The following is a 19,870-nucleotide window of genomic DNA, read 5'->3' as shown; positions in this document are numbered from 1 at the left end:
CTGCATTAGGTGTCTGTGCTGATTTTATTCATTTACAGTCAATCAAAAGAACATGGCAGCAAGATGAATTCCTTCATTCATAACTGGTAGGAACTAATACACAGTTTTATAGTACTGTAGTCCTATTGGTAGTGTTCTAATTTGTTCTTGTGTTTCATTTAAGTACATAATTTGTTACTCAGTTTGTCTTTTTTTATAACCTTTTAGTTGTTTCCATGAAAATTCAGCTTAATTGTGGCAGCCACTTAATTGAGTTAAAATGTACTGGTCCCAATGTCTCCCAACTAATCGGAACCCACTGTATATCCAAAGTGTACAATTCACAGAGGAACTTGAGGAAAACTCAGTGATGATAATGAGCAGTCTCTGCAAATGAAGCAGACTGACAGAGAATACAGGTTGAATGTGAAAGTACCGTTAATTAACTGTAGCCAAGAGCAAACAATAAAAAGTATTGTGGATTTCTGTTTTGATTTCAGATTTTCAGAATATGCATTTTTTTGTTTTCAGTTTATAAAAAAAGCTGGTTGGTAAATGAGCATAAACAATTAATTTTGGAACAATATGGCTGAAAGCTATATTGCTGCAGTGCTGGAAAAGGGTTTTGTTAATACATATCACAACAAAAACTTAAGTGGTTGTCCAAATTTCAATGAGTAGACCCAGGAAGAATTTCCAATATGGTCACTATTGCATTCTACTCTAGGTTAAATAAATCATAGACTTACAAGATCAGACTCTTAGTATCCCATGTCCTAAAAGTCCCAAGATCCAGATTTCAATGAAAATAGTTGATTCTTATGTGTTTACAATCTCCCACATTGACATAACGATGGCAAAGAATATTTATAACATTGAATATAATAACTAGTAAGACATAGCTCTCTTTACAGTATTGACTAGATTTGTATTCTTTGCTATCATTTATCTGACATAACTTTGTTTTTTAAACTTCCAGGATCTGAGTAACAAGGATCTGAAGCGAGATCTCTACATAGTTGCTCATGTTATACGAATAGGTAAATTCTTCATATTTACAGTTAACTGTGGTTCAGAACTTAAAAGTATTTAATGAATCACTAGAATCCCTGTGGAATTTCAATATTATTTTAAAGTATGAAATTCTGAAGTTGATTGCAGTTTCTTTTCTATCACACTGTTATAGTACTGTAGTCCTATTATTCCTAACTGTAGTGCAACATGAATCGAGGAATGTTGGGCACTAGGAAAAGGGAAAGAAGTGTGAAGCATGGAAAGAAACAGACAGAGGCTAAAAGAGGGCAAACCTCTTGTAGTGAGTTTATTGTACTAGCAGGATGATTTCAAGATTCTCTTAAAGATAAAAACAGTAATTGATATTCCAGTGGAAGAACAAAGGTTCATGATTGCTCACCGGAAGGATGAATTTTTACTGACAGAAATTGTTTATTGAGTTCAAAGTGGGGTCACTAGATTTGCCTCTTCATTAACAACTGAATTGCCACCATGTTAGCTCTGAATGCAACATCTACTTGAATCAAGCAGTAATTGTTTTGCATGAGTAATTTGACATCCAAATGGCATACAGACTGAACCTCCATCTCGAAAGTTCTACACGGATGTTGCTGATGAATAGCTATTGCTCATCACTAAGGATATCATTAAAATATTAGTGTATCTATATCTTTAAGAGAATCTTGAAATCATCTTGCTAGTACAATAAACTCACTACAAGAGGTTTGCCCTCTTTTAGCCTCTGTTTCTTTCCATGCTTCACACCACCAACCCCCAGCCTCATTTCCATTCTTTCCCTTTTCCTTCTCCATTCTAGTGACCAACATTCCTGAATTCATGCTGCACTGCAGTTAGGAATAATAGCAACAGACGTATTTTCCATTGATTTCGTGCTGTTATTAAAAATATAGTGACTTGGCTGCAGAAACTACAGTATATGAAAGGAAAAAAGTATTATGTTATTTAACATTTGATTCCTTTAAAAGAAACTGCAGATTTCCAGTATTTCAAATGGTCGGGGTTTGCAGAATTTGCAATTTCAGCGCAGTCTTGCTAGCAATTGGCAATTATCACGTGTTCTGAGCTGAGAATATTTTTTTGCAAGTTAACCCTTTTGCATTTCTTCTTGCAAGGTCGAATGTTATCCAATGATTCAAAGAAAGGCCCCCCTCACATACAGTACCGACGCCCATATGGATGTGCAGTGCTGAGCATGATGGACGTCCTGCCATCTGTTTCTGAAGTTCGTGAGGAAAAGGATTTCGTTCTAAAGGTTTATACGTAAGTGAAGTATGTTTTAAATGGAATCAAATCCTACAGTCTGCCAGAAAATTAGAGATCTGAATGGGATAAGGGATTTAGATATTGCATAAAGAATCTAAATTGTGTAGACTGAATGGATCAAGGGTGTGTTTCATATTTCTCATTGTTTGGATATTTAGTTACAAACAGATTTGCTTAGCCTGAGCTACAGAACATGTTATTATAAATTTTGTTTAGAAATGTATTAATTATTACAGAATATGAAGCATACTGTTATATAAATGTATCAGTGTCCACTATGACGGGTTAATCAGCTGTAGCACACCATGCAATGACTATTTTCATTATGTGTCACCACTTGAAAATTCTTTGTCTTTTTTGACAACTTTTGCTTCAATTTCTGCACCAATGTAAGCACAGGAATGGAAAAAGTTCAGGCTACAGATGGATCAGATGGTTTGTGGAAGAGAGCAGTCCAAGAATGGGGGTTAAGATGTGGATTAGCAAAAGCTTGGGGCTAAAGCGCTCTGTAATTAGAACGTGTAATTAGCACTCTGTGCTTTGGAGTTGTTGAGTCCAGGGACTGTGAAGAGCTTTTCAGAAGAGTTGCATTTGGGTTAATGAGCCGGGACTCAGAATATTGATCTCGGGGCATTTAATGATTTGGATTTCTGAGACTGGTCATTTGGTTGAGGGGAATGCAATTAGGTGTGCTGGTCCAGGAATTGGCATAATTAGCTGGGGAAAGAGGACATCAAAAAGTATGGAAGGTTGGATTGGGTGATTAGGGCCTACACTTTGGAGCAACAGGACATTGGAGTTAGGGGATCAGTGACTGGGATTTAGCTCATTGGGACAACTGGCATCTAGCATAATTCAGTTTATAGAACTAATATTTTCATTCCATACAAATCACTTTTTCTATTGAAGCCATTTGTAAAGTTCAAAGAAGTGTATCATTCATGATAGATCTGAGGAAGATTAGAAATTAGTGTACCAAAATTCAGAAATTCATGAACTTTTCAAAGTTTGTATGTAAACATGCATGCAAAACTTAGCTTCCTAACCTGTTATTAACTGATCTGGGTTAGGCAATTCACTATACAACTCTTAATTAATTCAAAGCTTATTGTCTCTGCACAAATATCAAAGGAACTAAGTTGAACCCAGGCCAACAACTTAAAACATTGTTACATTGCTACGTTAAGCACACATTACAAGAAAGGATCTTTAATATACAGTATGATTAACTCTAATATTGCAGTTTCTAATGTTTCAAGTGATCTAGTTTAAGCTGGACAATCATTACCCAAACGTTGTATCAATTTTTCAATGTTATTGCTGAGGATTTACTTAGATATGTACTTATTGCTCGTCCACCTATCGAAGACTATATTTTGCAGAGTCTACCCTTTTGGAGTAAAGTTTGGAACTGGGCTCTGAATATTAAAGTACATCCTTGGATTCATAATATTTCACATATTTTATTGCTGTTTGTTCTAATGTATTTTCCAAAGTGTTTTCTTATGACAACTTAAACAACTGAAGTGTTTGCATGCTAAGTCCCATTCCAAGTCTCTAGTGATTTTGTCTAATTTTGCACCATGATCTTTTCTTACATTGAGTACTTTCTTACATTATGTACCTACGCTTCGTTATATTTTATTAATTACTCATAGTCATACTTTATTGATCCCAGGGGAAATTGGTTTTCGTTACAGTTGCACCATAAATAATAAATAGTAATAAAACCATAAGTTACTATTTATGGTTTATAACCCAACATATGATTTAAAATTAGGTATATTTTATCATGTTCCTTTTATGTGCTTTTGTACTGATATATTGTTAAATATGCTAGCAACACACGTCAAAGTTGCTGGTGAACGCAGCAGGCCAGGCAGCATCTCTAGGAAGAGGTACAGTCGACGTTTCAGGCCGAGGCCCTTCGTCAGGACTAACTGAAGGAAGAGCTAGTAAGAGATTTGAAAGTGGGAGGGGGATGGGGAGATCCAAAATGATAGGAGAAGACAGGAGGGGGAGGGATGGAGCCAAGAGCTGGACAGGTGATAGGCAAAGGGGATATGAGAGGATCATGGGACAGGAGGTCTGGGGAGAAAGACAAGGGGGGGCGGAACCAGAGGATGGGCAAGGGGTATATTCAGAGGAACAGAGGGAGAAAAAGGAGAGTGAGAGAAAGAATGTGTGTATAAAAATAAATAACAGATGGGGTACGAGGGGGAGGTGGGGCATTAGCAGAAATTAGAGAAGTCAATGTTCATGCCATCAGGTTGGAGGCTACCCAGACGGAATATAAGGTGTTGTTCCTCCAACCTGAGTATGGCTTCATCTTTACAGTAAAGGAGGCCGTGGATAGACATGTCAGAATGGGAATGGGATGTGGAATTAAAATGTGTGGCCACTGGGAGATCCTGCTTTCTCTGGCGGACAGAGTGTAGGTGTTCAGCAAAGCGGTCTCCTGGTCTGCGTCGGGTCTCGCCAATATATAGAAGGCCACATCGGGAGCACCGGACGCAGTATATCACCCCAGCTGACTCACAGGTGAAGTGTTGCCTCACCTGGAAGGACTGTCTGGGGCCCTGAATAGTGGTAAGGGAGGAAGTGTAAGGGCATGTGTAGCACTTGTTCCACTTACAAGGATAAATGCCAGGAGGGAGATCAGTGGGGAGGGATGGGGGGGACGAATGGACAAGGGAGTCGCGTAGGGAGCGATCCCTGCGGAAAGCAGTGGGGGGTGGGGAGGCAAAGATGTGCTTAGTGGTGGGATCCCATTGGAGGTGGCGGAAGTTACGGAGAATAATATGTTGGACCTGGAGGCTGGTGGGGTGGTAGGTGAGGACCAGAGGAACCCTATTCCTAGTGGGGTGGCGGGAGGATGGAGTGAGAGCAGATGTGCGTGAAATGGGGGAGATGCGTTTGAGAGCAGAGTTGATAGTGGAGGAGGGGAAGCCCCTTTCTTTAAAAAAGGAGGACATCTCCCTCGTCCTGGAATGAAAAGCCTCATCCTGAGAGCAGATGCGGCGGAGACGGAGGAATTGCGAGAAGGGGATGGCATTTTTGCAAGAGACAGGGTGAGAAGAGGAATAGTCCAGATAGCTGTGAGGGTCAGTAGGCTTATAGTAGATATCAGTGGATAAGCTGTCTCCAGAGACAGAGACAGAAAGATTTAGGAAGGGGAGGGAGGTGTCGGAAATGGACCAGGTAAACTTGAGGGCAGGGTGAAAGTTGGAGGCAAAGTTAATAAAGTCAACGAGCTCAGCATGTGTGCAGGAAGCAGCACCAATGCAGTCATCGATGTAGCGAAGGAAAAGTAGGGGACAGATACCAGAATAGGCACGGAACATAGATTGTTCCACAAAGCCAACAAAAAGGCAGGCATAGCTAGGACCCATATGGGTACCCATAGCTACACCTTTAGTTTGGAGGAAGTGGGAGGAGCCAAAGGAGAAATTATTAAGAGTAAGGACTAATTCCGCTAGACGGAGCAGAGTGGTGGTAGAGGGGAACTGATTAGGTCTGGAATCCAAAAAGAAGCGGAGAGCTTTGAGACCTTCCTGATGGGGGTTGGATAGGCTGGACATCCATGGTGAAAATAAAGTGGTGAGGGCCAGGGAACTTAAAATCATCGAAAAGTTTTTCTCCCTCTGTCCCTCTGACTATACCCCTTGCCCATCCTCTGGTCTCTCCCCCCCCCCCCCGGTCTTTCTCCCTAGACCTCCTGTCCCATGATCCTCTCATATCCCCTTTGCCAATCACCTGTCCAGCTCTTGGCTCCATCCCTCCCCCTCCTGTCTTCTCCTATCATTTTCGATCTCCCCTTCCCCCTCCCAATTTCAAATCTCTTACTAGCTCTTCCTTCAGTTAGTCCTGACGAAGGGTCTCGGCCTGAAACGTCGACTGTACCTCTTCCTAGAGATGCTGCCTGGCCTGCTGCGTTCACCAGCAACTTTGATGTGTGTTGCTTGAATTTCCAGCATCTGCAGTATTCCTGGTGTTTGGTAAATATGCTGGTGCTTTGGTATTACTTTTAATCTATAGTACTGTGCAAAAGTCTTGGGCACATATACATAGGTTATAGGTTAGATCTTTTACATATATAAGACTTTTGTACAGTACAATAGTGTAAGTAGGTGAATTAGCAAGTGAAATCCTAATTCCTTCTTGATATTGCTTGAAATTATGAACCTTGTATAGTGGGTATGTTTGGTTGTCACTGTGGTAAGGATTTTCACTATGGTATGAAGAACAGCTCCAATATACTGTGGTCCAGACCCATTCTTACAATTTCCAAGGAGGCAATCTGTCAATCTGAAATCTCCAATGTGCCATCCTAGAGTGTCAGTATCAACCCATTCCTTTAACTATTCACCTGAAATCCAATTGGGAATGCTATAATTCTGTAATTGTTAACCACAATTACGGAAAGTAACTGTGAGGCATAGATTGTACATACAGCGTCCTTAGCTTGTTGAGTAGTTTCATTATTAACTCTGTCAGTAATTTGGTTTGTCATATCTCCTAAGGGTTGTAAAAGATGGAGCATTTCCGACATTTGTTGATTACCTAAAGTGCTAACTCTTCTCATATCCCCATAATCTTGATTTACAGTTTCTTTCATCTTTTACCTTAGAGAACTTAACTGAGAGTTTATCTCTGCAACATCTAGTTTATTTACCGTAGAAACTCCAGCAGCGTATCCAATCCCATAAATTCAATAAGCCCTCTCTTAGCCTCTTTCATGTTTTAAGTTCTGAATGGGTAAACTGTTCAGTGTTAGAAAAGCTACGGGAGGCTTATTCCACACCAGCTTGGAATTTGAAGTGATGTCAAATTGAAAAGCACTTGCACATGTCTATATCCTAGTTCTAGAATAATTCATTCTTCTGTTTCTTCTCCCTTTATCTGTCTGAACCTCATCACACAGAAAAGGACCAATAACAGTTGGCACTACAATGGTCGTGGTATCAATTGTTGTCATCTCTACCATAGGCCAGAGGGTAAGGTATATATGGAAGACCACAAGGCTCCAGAGCAACTGGAGAAGAGATTTTGTAAAAGAAATGAGACCGATGTCTGTTGATAATCGGGGTCGAGTAACAGGGATATGGGGAAAAGAAGTGAATACCAGGATAATGGTGAGAAGTCATGATAGTAGGATTGAGTTGCTTGGGGCACATGCTAACCAATGATCTCGCTTCTGATTTGTATACACACCATCAGAACTATTACATTCACAGTGAAGATATACTTGAATTATAATCCCTTTTTTTAACTGAAGCAAGTCCCATTACCCTAGTATTCATATCTTTTCCTCATATCCCTGTTACTTGGCCCCGATTTTCAATAGACATGGGTCTCATTTCTTTTACAAATTCCTTCTTTTACTACCATTTCACCTTCCTCATCCACACAGTCTACTATTACCATGGCATCTAATAGAATCCAAATAGACTTTTCTGTGAATATTGTGAATCTGCCACCAATCTAATCTTCTTACCTTGCATCTGTCCAGATGAATATTTAATTGGCCAGTTATTGTAGAACATGTAATCTTCAGCATACACTTTGAAAACTATGAGACAACTCATCAGTAGTATTCCAAAAATAATCATTTTTGCATACCTGGAAAGAAAAACATAAAGAACAGTTTCTATAAGACTGTAAGATCATAAGACATAGGAGCAGGATTAGGTCATTTGGCCCATTGAATCTTCTCTGCTGTTCCATTATGGCTGATTTATTATCCCACTCAACCCCATTCTCCTGCCTTCTTCCCACAACCGTTGATACCCTTACTAAACAAGAACGTATTGACCTCTGCTTGAAATACGCACAATGACATGGCCTCCACAGCCATCTGTGATAATGAATTCCACAGACTCACTGTCTGGTATAAATAAATTCCTCTTCGTCGCTCTTCTAAATGGATGTCCCACTATTCTGAGGCTGTGCCCTCTGACCCTTGACCCACCCACTATAGGAAACACCCTCTCTACATCCACTCGATCTAGGCCTTTTAATATTTGATAGGTTTCAATGAGATTTTTCCCTCGTTCTTCTAAACTTGAGTGAATACAGGCCTGCAGCTATCAAACATTCCTCATACGTTAACCTTTCCATTCCTGGAATCATTCTCATGAAATTCCTTTGGACATTTATTAATGCCAGCACAACTTTTCTTGGAAAAGGGGTCCAAAACTATTCACAATACTCCAAATGAGGTCTGACCAATGGTTTATAAGGCCTCAGCATTATATCCTTGCTTTTATATTCTAGTCCTCTCAAAATGAATACTAACATTGCCTTCCTTACCAACTACTTAATCTGTAAGGGAATCCTGAACAAGGATCCTTTTCTATGTCTGAGTTTTGATTTTTCTTCCCATTTAGAAAGTAGCCTGCACCTTTAATCCTTCTACTACCAAAGTGTATGACTTACTGCCAGCCAGCAAGAAAGATGCAGTTGCCTCTCTGGGTTCAACCAAAGATGCAGTTTTTGACCTTTACCTCTTTTTCACAATCACAAGACGTTGATGGTTATCAAGAACATCGAGTGCTGTAGTAGGTCTACAACGCTAGTGAGCTGCTGGATAGCGGCAGAGTTGTACTTGTTGCGTATCGTGTTGGAGACTGCTTCAGCCATTCAGGGAAGAAGGTGTCAGAGGAGGTGCACAGAGCACAGTCAAACAGGTGGTGCAGACAATTGTCTTGGATATTTTTGTTGTGATTGCAAGACCCTGTTGGATGTCAGCAAAGTACGATGTTACAAATCCGATTCACCAGTTCATTAGTGTGACCAACAGCGAGGGAGCTGAATGGCTTCGGTTGTGGTGCAGACCAGGCTCTCGTTTATGCCACAGTGTTGCTTGTTGCATTCACTGTGGAAAAAATGATACTGGAGCTGGAAGACAAGCTAGATTGCATTCAAATACAGCTGCACTGCATGGTATGAGGAACTGCTGTGGGTTGTTCTTGCAGAAACGTGGCTCAGGGACAATATCCATGCAGCATCAATCTATAGGCCATGACACTCAGGGAGTTGGGCTATATCATATATTTTTTGTAACTATGTTTCTTTTGCTATGATCATTAAATGTGCTACGTGTGACTTGGTTCTGTATTTTACACTTTGGTCCCAGAAGAATACTGTTTCTTTTGGCTGTATTCATGGGTATAATGGAATGATATTTGAACTTGTTACACTTCCGTACACTGTATTCCATCTGCCACTTATTTGCCTATTCACACTACCTACCCCTCCACCTATCTTCGTATCATCTGCAAACATGGCCACAAAGCCATCAATTCCATCAAGTAAATCATTCTCATAATGTGAAAAGAAGTGGTCCCAACACCGACCTCTGCAGAGCACCGCTCATCACTGGCAGCCAACCAAAAAAAACCCCCTTTATTCCCAGTCTTTACCTCCTGCCAATCAGCAATCTTCTATCCATGCTATATCTTTCCTGAAATACCATGGGCTCTTAACTTGTTAAGCAGCCTCACGTGCAACACATTGTCAAACTGTCACAATGAGGTGCAGGGAACAGGGCCCAAATGCAAGACACAGACACTGAACTACAAGGAACAGGACTTGACTAGAGTAGGGATGTGACAGGATACAGGCAAGTTGCAGGGACAAGAACGCAGACTTGGGCTAGGGAAAGCGGGACCAGGACTAGAAACCATGGACTAGGAGACAAGGCTTCGACTCCAAGCCCGAGACTGGACAAGGACCCAGAACCTGGGTCTTGCCTCAGGCTCGGACCCCAGAGGTAGGCAAGGACATGACATGGCTTTAGGACAGAACGTGGCTGGGGTCTTGGGTCTTGAGGCATGGAGGCTTGTGTTCTTGGAGCAACTCCTGGGCAGGACACAGAACTCCACCCCACAAAGGCAAGGACAGGGAGGGACAGACCCAACCACAGGGTAACAGCAATTACAGCCTAGCTTACCCAACAGAGGCAAGGACAGGAAGGAGCTCAATCCAGGGTGGCTCTGAGACTCAGGTCAACCAGCAACCTTGGCTGGCTACAGAAACAACCAAATCCATACTACAATGACTGCTCCAACAAGTGGCAACAAGGCTTCATGAAGCAGTGGTCCTCCAACCAGGCCTAGAGATCACAAATGGTTTCACTAGCCTTCCATCAGCAGGTTGCTCCAATGAGGGACTGATAAGACAAACCAGCAGCCCACACTCAACCCCAAGGCTACTTATATTCCAAACCCAAAGATGGGAATCACGTGCCTATGATTAACTCAACCAAACAAGGGACAGCTGGAAGACCCAGAGTCCTGAGTCCATGGACCGGACCGTGAACTGGAATGCAGACTTCACGGACCGGACCATGACACAAACACCTTCTGAAAATCTAAGCAAACAACATCCACTGACTCTCCTTTCTTTATTGTGTCTGTTATTTCCTCAAAGGATTTCAACAGATTTGTCAGGCAAGATTTCCCCTTAAGGAAACCATGCTGACTTTGGTCTATTTTATCATGTGCCTCCAAGTACTCTGAGAATTCATCCTCAATAATGAACTCCAGCTACTGAAGTTAGGCTAATTGGCCTGGAATTTCCTTTCTTAAAGGGTGGAGTGACAGTTGCAATTTTCCAGTCCTCCAGAACCATTCCAAGATCTAGGAATTCTTGAAAGATTGTCCCTAGTGCCTCCACAATCTCTTCAAACACTTGAATTTTTGGCATATTGCTTGTTTTCCACAGTGAAGAGTAATGCAAAATACTTATTAAGTTGGTCTGCCATTTCTTTGTCCACCATTACTACCACTCCAGCATCATTTTCCAGCAGTCCGATATCAACTCTTGCCTTTCTTTTGTTCTTTATATATCTGAAAAAAGTTTTTTTTTACATTATTGGCTGGCTTACCTTTATATTTCACCTTTTCCCTTTTTATAGCTTTTAGTTGCCTTCTGTTGGTTCTTAAAAGCTTTCCAATACTCTTTCCCACAAATTTTTGCTATATTATTCTGTATGCCCTCTTTTCCTTTTATGGCTGTCTTTGACTTCCCTTGTTAGCAATAGTTGCTTCATCCTTCTTCTAGAATATTTTTTGATCTTTGGGATGCACAGTATCTAGCCTGCACCTTCCAAATTCCCCCCAAGAAACTTCAGCCATTGCTGTTCTACGGCCATCCCTGCTAGTGTCCCCTTCCAATCAACTGTCATGACTCCACTGTAATACTCATGCATGTAACTTTATCTTCTCCCTCTCAGACTGCAGGGTGAACTTTATCATATTTTGATCACTGTCTCCTGAGAGTTCCTTTACTTTATGCACCCTAATCTAATCTGGTTCATTATACAATACCCTTTAGTGGGCTCAACGACAAGTTCTTCTAAAAATGTTAACTTGTAGACATTGTATACATTCCATCTCTTGGGATCCAGAACCAACCTGATTTTACCAGACCACCTGCATATTGAAATCCCCAGTGACTATTGTAACATTGCCCCTTCTAAATAACTCTTCTATCTCTCGTTATAATTATCTAATTATCTGCTACTTCTTCTAACTATAACTCTTACATCTCCTATTTTATTTCCAGAAGATCTGGTGATGAACGCATTCTCCTTTTTACTTCTCCCTTCCATTGTATCTGCCTTGGCTTAGGCAATTGCAATGAATTCCTTCCGTTCGTGATGTTAAGTATGCATTGAACTATCTTTAAGTTCTGAGTGAAAACTGGAAGTGGTTGCCCAACTCGCTGAGAGGTAACTGTTCTTTCATCCTCATCATCATTGATTGCCTGAAAAATATAGTCGGCCCTCCTTATCCTTGAGGGATTGGTTCTGGGACCCCTCGCGGATACCAAAAAATGTGGATGCTCAAATCCGTTATTCAACCTATGCTAATGCGGTGGACCTTAGGACCTAGTGGAACCCCGGACTTTATTTAAGCTGTCTCAGTGTGGTGGACATTAGGACCTGGTGGCGGGGCTCTGAATCCGCAATGTTTCTGTTCACAAAAATAATCACGATCACGATTGAAAATAAAGTGGAAATAATAAAGCCATCGGAAAGAGGTGAAATGCCATCGGTCATTGGAAAAGCATTAGGCTACAGTCTGTCAATGATCGGAACAATTTTAAAGGATAAGTGAGAAAGGCCCTGCCCCGATGAAAGCTACAATTATTACTAAGCAACGCAGTGGTTTAATTATTGGGTTTTGGGTTTTTGATCCTTCACATCAACCCGGCATGGATAGACAGTGCGCTCGGGAGTGGTCTGTCACTGGATTGAACTCCGGAACTTCCGTTCCCAAGCCTGGCGCTGAAACATATGTTTCTTAAATGTTTTATATGCATTGAAAGATAAAATATATACTATATACTAAGACAAATGTTTGACTAACTGACGCTAAGTAATACTGGGTGTACCTGTTCCGACTTACTTAGTAAGAGAACTTCCGTTTTTTTTTGATCCCGATCCATGGTAACCTACACACATCCTCTTGTATACTTTAAATCATCTCTAGATTACCTATAATACCTAATACAATGTAAATACTATGTAAAATAGTTGTTGTACTGCATTGTTTAGGGAATGATGACAAGGAAAATAAAGTCTGTACCTGCTCGAACGACAAGTACTGGAAGAGCACTTCCGGATTTTCTCGATTTGTGGTTGGTTGAATTCGCGCGTGGCATACAGAACTCACAGATAAGGAGGGCCGACTGTAAATCTAAGTGTCATCTAAGAGCTTTCCGCAATGGTAAATAGTCAATCTGTTACAAACATATATATAACTGCAACCTGTAAGTCTCTCTCCATCTTCAACTTTTGGAGATCCATCAATAAAGATCCTTAGAGAGGAACTTTCCAGTCACATGACTTTGTTGATAATCATCAGTAATTGATTTGGAACCTCTGTTTTACCCTAAACAACTTCAGATTTTGAACAAGAGAAAATCTGTAGATGCTGAAATTCCAGACAACACACAATGCTGGAGAAATTCAGCAGTCCAGGGTCCCGCCTAAGGGTCTCAGCCTGAAATGTCGACTGTACTTTTTTCCATAGATGCTGCTTGGCCTGCTGAGTTCCTCCAGCATTTTGTGTGGTTTGCAGTCATTAAATTTTGCATCACCTGTGTGTGAAATGAGGATCTGACGTGATACTAGACCCCTTGGCAACCCCCAAAGGGTAAAAGCTCTCTCAAGCAAAGTCCTGACTTTAATCTTAGTAGTGCTTTTTCTAGTTGGGGAAAGCTCTATCCACTTGGTGAATTTATCCATTATCAGGATATATTTTAGTCCTCCAGGGGATGGAGATAAAGATTCCACAAAGTCAATCTGTGTAGAAGTGTCAACAAAAATTGACATGAGTGTAATTCAAAACTTTCAAAGGTACATTTAATATCAGAGTAATGTATACAATATACATTCTGAAATGTTTTTTCTTCACAACCATGAAAACAAGAGTGATCTTCTCCTCCCGCCATCTATATTTTGCAATAGACTTTTATGTACTACCTAGTCAAATGCTTTCTGAAAATCCTAATATACCACATCTACAGATTCCCTCTACCAACTCTGCGTATTACATCCTCAAGAAACTTTAGAAAACTGGAATTATATTTATGATTTTCAATCCACTGGTTCCTTTCTATAATAAGTCTTGAGAAATCTCAACTCATAGATAGATAGATAGATAGATATACTTCATTAATCCCGAGGGAAATTGGGTTTCGTTACAGCCGCACCAACCAAGAATAGAGCGTAAATATAGCAATACAAAAACCACATGTCTACTCATGTCTACTATTTTGACAGCTGCATCCTTAAAACCCTTTGATTCAGGCTTTTGGGACCTGGAGACTATCTGCCTTCAGTCCCATTGGTTTTTGCAATGTCTTGCCCCTTGTGATTGTTGTAAGTTCTTCCATACTGTCTGAAACAGTCCCAACAGAAATCTTTGGGGTATTTGCAGTGTCCTTCACTATGAGCCATACAAAATGTTCATTTAATTTATTTGCCACTGTTTATTCACCCCCCCCCCCACCCCAAGTCTCACAAAATAGATCATCATCAGGCTATGGCTGAGGTCCTTTACATTTTTGTTTAACAAAACGAGAGGATAAAATTGCATTTAAGTGTGAAGAAGCAAATAAGGTAAAAAAAAATAAAATTAACAGTAAAAGGTTGACAACACTCGAGTTGAAGGCATCACCCGATCTAATGTGCAATGCATCCAATGTACTCAAGGAGGTTAGTATGGAGAGAACAAAGTTATGATTGCATTTCCTCATTTCACGTGATAGTAACACCACAGGAGAATTGAAAATATTACACCTCTAGCCTTACACTTGTTTTCTCTTCTAATTGTCTCATTATAGGAAGCATGTAGAAGCTTTAGAGACTTAATGGGGTTAGTAGGGAGAGGGTCTGGTGTGGCCCTGCATATAAGAAATAATATTAAATCATTAGAAAGGGATGACATAGGATCGGAAGATGTAGAGTCTCTATGGGTTGAGTTAAGAAATGGCAAGAGTAAAAGAACCCTAATTGCAGTTGTATACAGGCCTCCAAACAGCAGCCAGGATGTGGATTACAAATTACAGTAGGAGATAGAAAAGGCATGCCAGAAGGGCAATGTCATGATATCCGTTGGGGATTTTAAGATGAGAGTTGTATTGGGAAAACCAGGTCAGTACTGGACCTCAAGAGAGAGAATTTGTAAAACATCTAAGAGATGGCTTTTTAGAACAGCTTGTTTTTGAGCCCACTAAGGGATCAGCTGTGCTGGATTGGGTGTTGTGCAATGATCCAGACGTGATAAGCAAGTTTAAGGTTAAAAAAAACCTTAGGGAACAGTGAATCCAATATGATCGAGTTCACTTTGAAATTTGAGAAGGAGAAACTAAATTCCAATGCATCAGTATTTCAGTGGAATAAAGGAAATTACAATGGCATGAGAGGGGAACTGGCCAAAGTTAACTGGAAAGGGACACCAGCAGGAAGGACAGCAGAGCATCAATGGCTGGAGTTTCTGCGAAAGATGAGGAAAGTGCAAGACAGATATATTCCAGATAAGGAGAAATTTTCGATTGGAAGAAGGACACTACTGTGGCTGACAAGTGAAGTCAGAGCCAAAGTAAAAGCAAAAGAGGGCATACAAGGAAGCCAAAGCTAGTGGGAAGATAGAGAATTGGGAAACTTTTTAAAAACTTGCAGAAGGAATCTAAGAAGGTCATTAGGAAGGAAAAGATGAACCATGAAAGGAAGCTGGCGGCTAATATCAAAGAAGTTACTAAGAGCTTTTTTAAGTATATGAAGGATAAAGGAGAGTTGAGGGAAGATAGAAAATGATGCTGATATGACAGAGGAATTGAATGTGTATTTTGCATCAGTCTTCTAAGTGGGAGACATCTGCAGTATGCCAGACATTTAAGTGTGTCAGGGAAGTGAAGTATGTGCAGTGAAAATTACGACTGAGACGGTGCTCAGGAAGCTTAATTGTCTGAGGGTGGCTAAATCTCCTGGACCTGATAGAATACACCCTTGGGTTCTGAAGGAAGTAGCTGGAGAGATTGTAAAGGCATTAACAATGATCTTTCAAGAATGGATAGAGTCTGGCATTGTATCCGATGACTGGAAAACTGCAAATGTTACTCCGCTATTTAAGAAGGGTGGGAGGCGGCAGAAAGGAAACTATAACCTGTTAGCCTGACATCAATGGTTGGGAAGTTGTTGGAATTGATTGTTAGGGATGAGATTACGGTGTACCTGGAGGCACATGACAAGATAGGCCAAAGCCAGCATGGTTTCCTGAAAGGAAAATCCTGCCTGACAAGCCTACTGTAATTTTTTGAGGAAATTACAAGCAGAGTAGACAAAGGAGATGCAGTGGAAGTGGTATACTTGGATTTTCAGAAGGCCTTTGACAAGGTGCCACACATGAGGCTGCTTAGCAAAGTAAGAGCCCATGCTATTACAGGGAAGTTACTAACATGGGTGGAGCATTGGCTGATAGGCAGAAAACAGAGAGTGAGAATTAAGGGATCCTATTCTGGCTGGCTGCCGGTTACCAGTGGAGTTCCACAGGGGTCGGTGTTGGGATCGCTGCTTTTTATGATGTATGTCAATGATTTGGACTATGGGATTAATGGATTTGTGGTTAAATTTGCCAATGATACAAAGATAGGTGGAGGAGCGGGTAGTTTTGAGGAAATAGAGAGCCTGCAGAGAGACTTAGATAGTTTAGCGGAATGGACAAAGTGGCAAATGAAACACAATGTTGGAAAGTGTATGGTCATGCACTTTGGTGGAAGAAATAAATGGGCAGACTATTATTTAGATGGGGAGAGAGTTCAAAATACAGAGATGCAAAAAGACTTGGGCGTCCTTGTGCAGGTTAACCTCCAGGTTGAATCGATGGTGAAGGCGGCGACTGCAATGTTAGCATTCATTTCTAGAGATATAGAATATAAGAGCAAGGATGTGATGTTGAGGCTCTATAAGGCACTTGTGAGACCATATTTGGACTATTGTGTGCAGTTTTGGGCTCCTTATTTTTGAAAGGATATACTGACATTGGAGAGGCTTCAGAAAAGATTCACGAAAATGATTCTAGGAATGAATGGGTTACTGTATAAGGAACGCCTCGCAGCTCTTGGGCTGTATTCCCTGGAGTTCAGGAGAATGAGGGAGGATCTCACAGAAACATTCTGAATGTTAAAAGGCCTGTGAACAGATTAGATATGGCAAAGTTATTTCCCATGGTAGGAGAGTGTAGGACAAGAGGACATGACTTCATGATTGAAGGAGGCCCATTTAGAACAGAGGCGGAGAAATTACTTTAGTCAGATGGTGGTAAATCTGTGGAATTTGTTGCCACGAGCAGCTGTGGATGCCAAGTCATTGAGTGTATTTAAGGCAGAGATAGATAGGTTTTTGATTAGCCAGGGCATCAAAGGGTATGGAGAGAAGGCAGGGGGAGTGGGGATGACTGGAAGAATTGGATCAGCCCAAGATTAAATGGCAGAGCAGACTCGATGGACCGTATGGCCCACTTCTGGTCCTATATCTTTTGGCCTTATGGAATTTGAATTAAAATTGGTAGCATTATATACAGAGTAAAAAGGTAGCTATGCAGTTTTAATTCAAAGGATGAAAACGGTTGAGAGATCAAATATAGGCAATTAGAAAGTAGTAACCATAACATGAAGTAAAAATGGAAAATGCTGTAAACAGCAAGCTAACAGAGATAAGCAGTGTCGATTTCAGATAGACTTTGTTTTACTTGAGATTGTCAGGTGAATTCATCCCTGTTTTCTTTCTCCCTCCTTTATTGAATAGAAGTATTTACTTTTAATCGCAAGAGATTCTGCAGATGTTGCAAATCCAGAACAACACAGGCAAAATCCTGGAGCAACTTGACAGGCCAGGCAGCAATAATGGAGAGTCAATGTTCTGGAAGGGAAGGGGGAAGCAAGAAGGTGAAGGGAGTGGAAGGTGTAGAAGCTGGCAGGTGAGCTGATAGGTGAGACTGGGTGAGACGGAAGGTAGGTGGGTGAGGGGGGGTTGTTGAATTAGAAGCTGGAAGCGAAGTGATGTGGAAAGCTGAAGAAGAAAGAATCTGATAGAGGAAAGTGGACCATGGGAGAAAATGAAGAAAGTTGGGCATATGCTCCCTGTGATTGTGTTCCATTGTTATTGTATCTGGTGGGAATTGTGGGGAGAACAAAATCAGAATCGCATTTATTATCATCAACATACATTGTGAAATTTGTTGTTTTGCAACACCAGTGCAGTACATTACAGCAAAAATTACTATGAGTTGCAATAAGAAATGTGTAAAAAATAAATAAGTAGTGCAAAAAAGAGAGCACTGTTTTAGTGAGATAGTGTTTGCTGGTTCATAGACCACTCAGTAATCTGATGGCAGAAGGAAAGAAGTTGTTCCTAAAATGTTGAGTGTGTGTCCTCAGGATCCTGTACCTCCTCCTTGATGGTAGCAGTGAAAAGAGGACATGTCCTCGGTGGTGAGGGTCCTTCATGATAGATAACACCTTTTAAGGTATTGCCTTTTGAAGATGTCATCTATGTTATGGTGGCTAGATTCCATGATGGATACAAATCTCTGTAGCTCTTTCTGATCCAGCACATTGGCATCTCCATATCAGATGGTAATAGAACCAGTTAGAATGCTCTCCACTGTACATCTGTAGAAATTTGCTAAGAGTCTTTGGTGACATATCAAATCTCCTTAAATTCTTGATAAAATATAGCCACTGGTGTACCTTCATCTTAATTGCATCAACATGTTGGGCCCAGGATAGATCCTCAGAAATGAGATGAATGTAGAATTGGTGCAAAAAGTGCTTCATGGTAAGCACATTGACTTAGTGGACTGAAAGGCCTGTTTACTTGCTGTGAGCATGTAATCTTCCTTTTTACATATTTAGTAAAGTGTATGTAATATTTTATTTCTTTATTGTTTTATGTATGTGCATAATTTTTCCCTATTCAACAATTGTTTTAGTCACCCTTTCCCATTTTTTAAAATTCTTTGAATGTTTACTTGTGCATTTGTGTGGTTTCCACAGGTAACCAAAGCACCTGAGGAAACTACACGATTATGGACATCATGCAAATTTCAAATAGGCAGCACCTGAGATTGGGATTGAACCTTGGGTCACTGGAGCTGTGAGACAAACACTTCCTGTTTAGATTTATTTCAGTACCTCAGATTCGATGCCAATTATCCAATGACTCACACTCTGTATTAGTAATGACTGATCAAACCCTTTTACTGTCTTGCCAGTGGTTTTCTTCACAATTACTAGTGTCTTTCTGTTAGCAGAAGCTCATCAGTGGTTTTGGTGACTGCTTTGTACAAAATGACTGACTGTTCCATTCATTTCCTGAAGGTAATTTAGCTTTCCTGAGGAATTGCATGGGCAATGCTACATGCATCTATGTAGAGGCATCCATGTTCATCACCATAATCCTTTTGCATAAACTGTTCATCACTACTAGTGCTGGTATGAGGGGAATGCATTGGAAGGGAAAACAATATAAACATTTGTCGATAAGATTATGTGCGCAAAGTATTAATGATATTTTAAGGAATTAATAATAAAATGGCAGCGTTGCAATGATTTATGCAGTACTGATCTATTCTGATGCATTTTATTCCAATAAATGAGTTTTTAATTTGTAAGTTAGTTATAGGGAAGTGTGGGAAAAATCATTTATGTATTATTTCCCACACCTAATAATGAGAAATGGTTTTAGTTCATTTACTGTGCTCGTGAAATTATCCCAAGTATTTGTTCCAGATGAAGACATGAAAGCATATGGAGCACAATTTGTGCCAATAAAGTGCACCATCAAAGAAAATGGATTTTAGTCATATTAGTAAAGAATGTAATTGTAATATTCACTTTTTTCTACCTCCACTTTCCTTCTTCCTCCACACTGTCTCTGCCTCTCAAAATTCAATATGCATATTTTGCCTGAGTATATACATGTATAGTTAGCTTTTCGTGGTCAAATTTTGTCACCAAAGGATACCATACAGTTTTGCTGTCACCAGGTTCAGATATGGCCCAATTGCAGAGTGAGAGA

The 19,870-nt window shown here is 40.5% G+C and overlaps 1 protein-coding gene across 1 annotated transcript in view; it reads left to right on the top strand.

Annotated features, from left to right (window-relative positions):
• dock3 (dedicator of cytokinesis 3) overlaps positions 1-19,870 on the top strand; it is a 946,041-nt gene that overhangs the window by 542,197 nt on the left and 383,974 nt on the right. The window contains exons 11-12 of the mRNA XM_072280136.1: positions 959-1,019; positions 2,127-2,274. Coding sequence (XP_072136237.1) covers positions 959-1,019; positions 2,127-2,274 — 209 coding nt within the window. The remainder of the gene's footprint in view (positions 1-958; positions 1,020-2,126; positions 2,275-19,870) is intronic.

This window comes from Mobula birostris, chromosome 16, assembly GCF_030028105.1.
Source record: "Mobula birostris isolate sMobBir1 chromosome 16, sMobBir1.hap1, whole genome shotgun sequence".
Lineage (NCBI taxonomy): Eukaryota > Metazoa > Chordata > Chondrichthyes > Myliobatiformes > Myliobatidae > Mobula > Mobula birostris.
The sequence above is the reverse complement of the archived record's forward strand: the minus strand, read 5'-3'. Positions and strand labels throughout refer to the sequence as shown.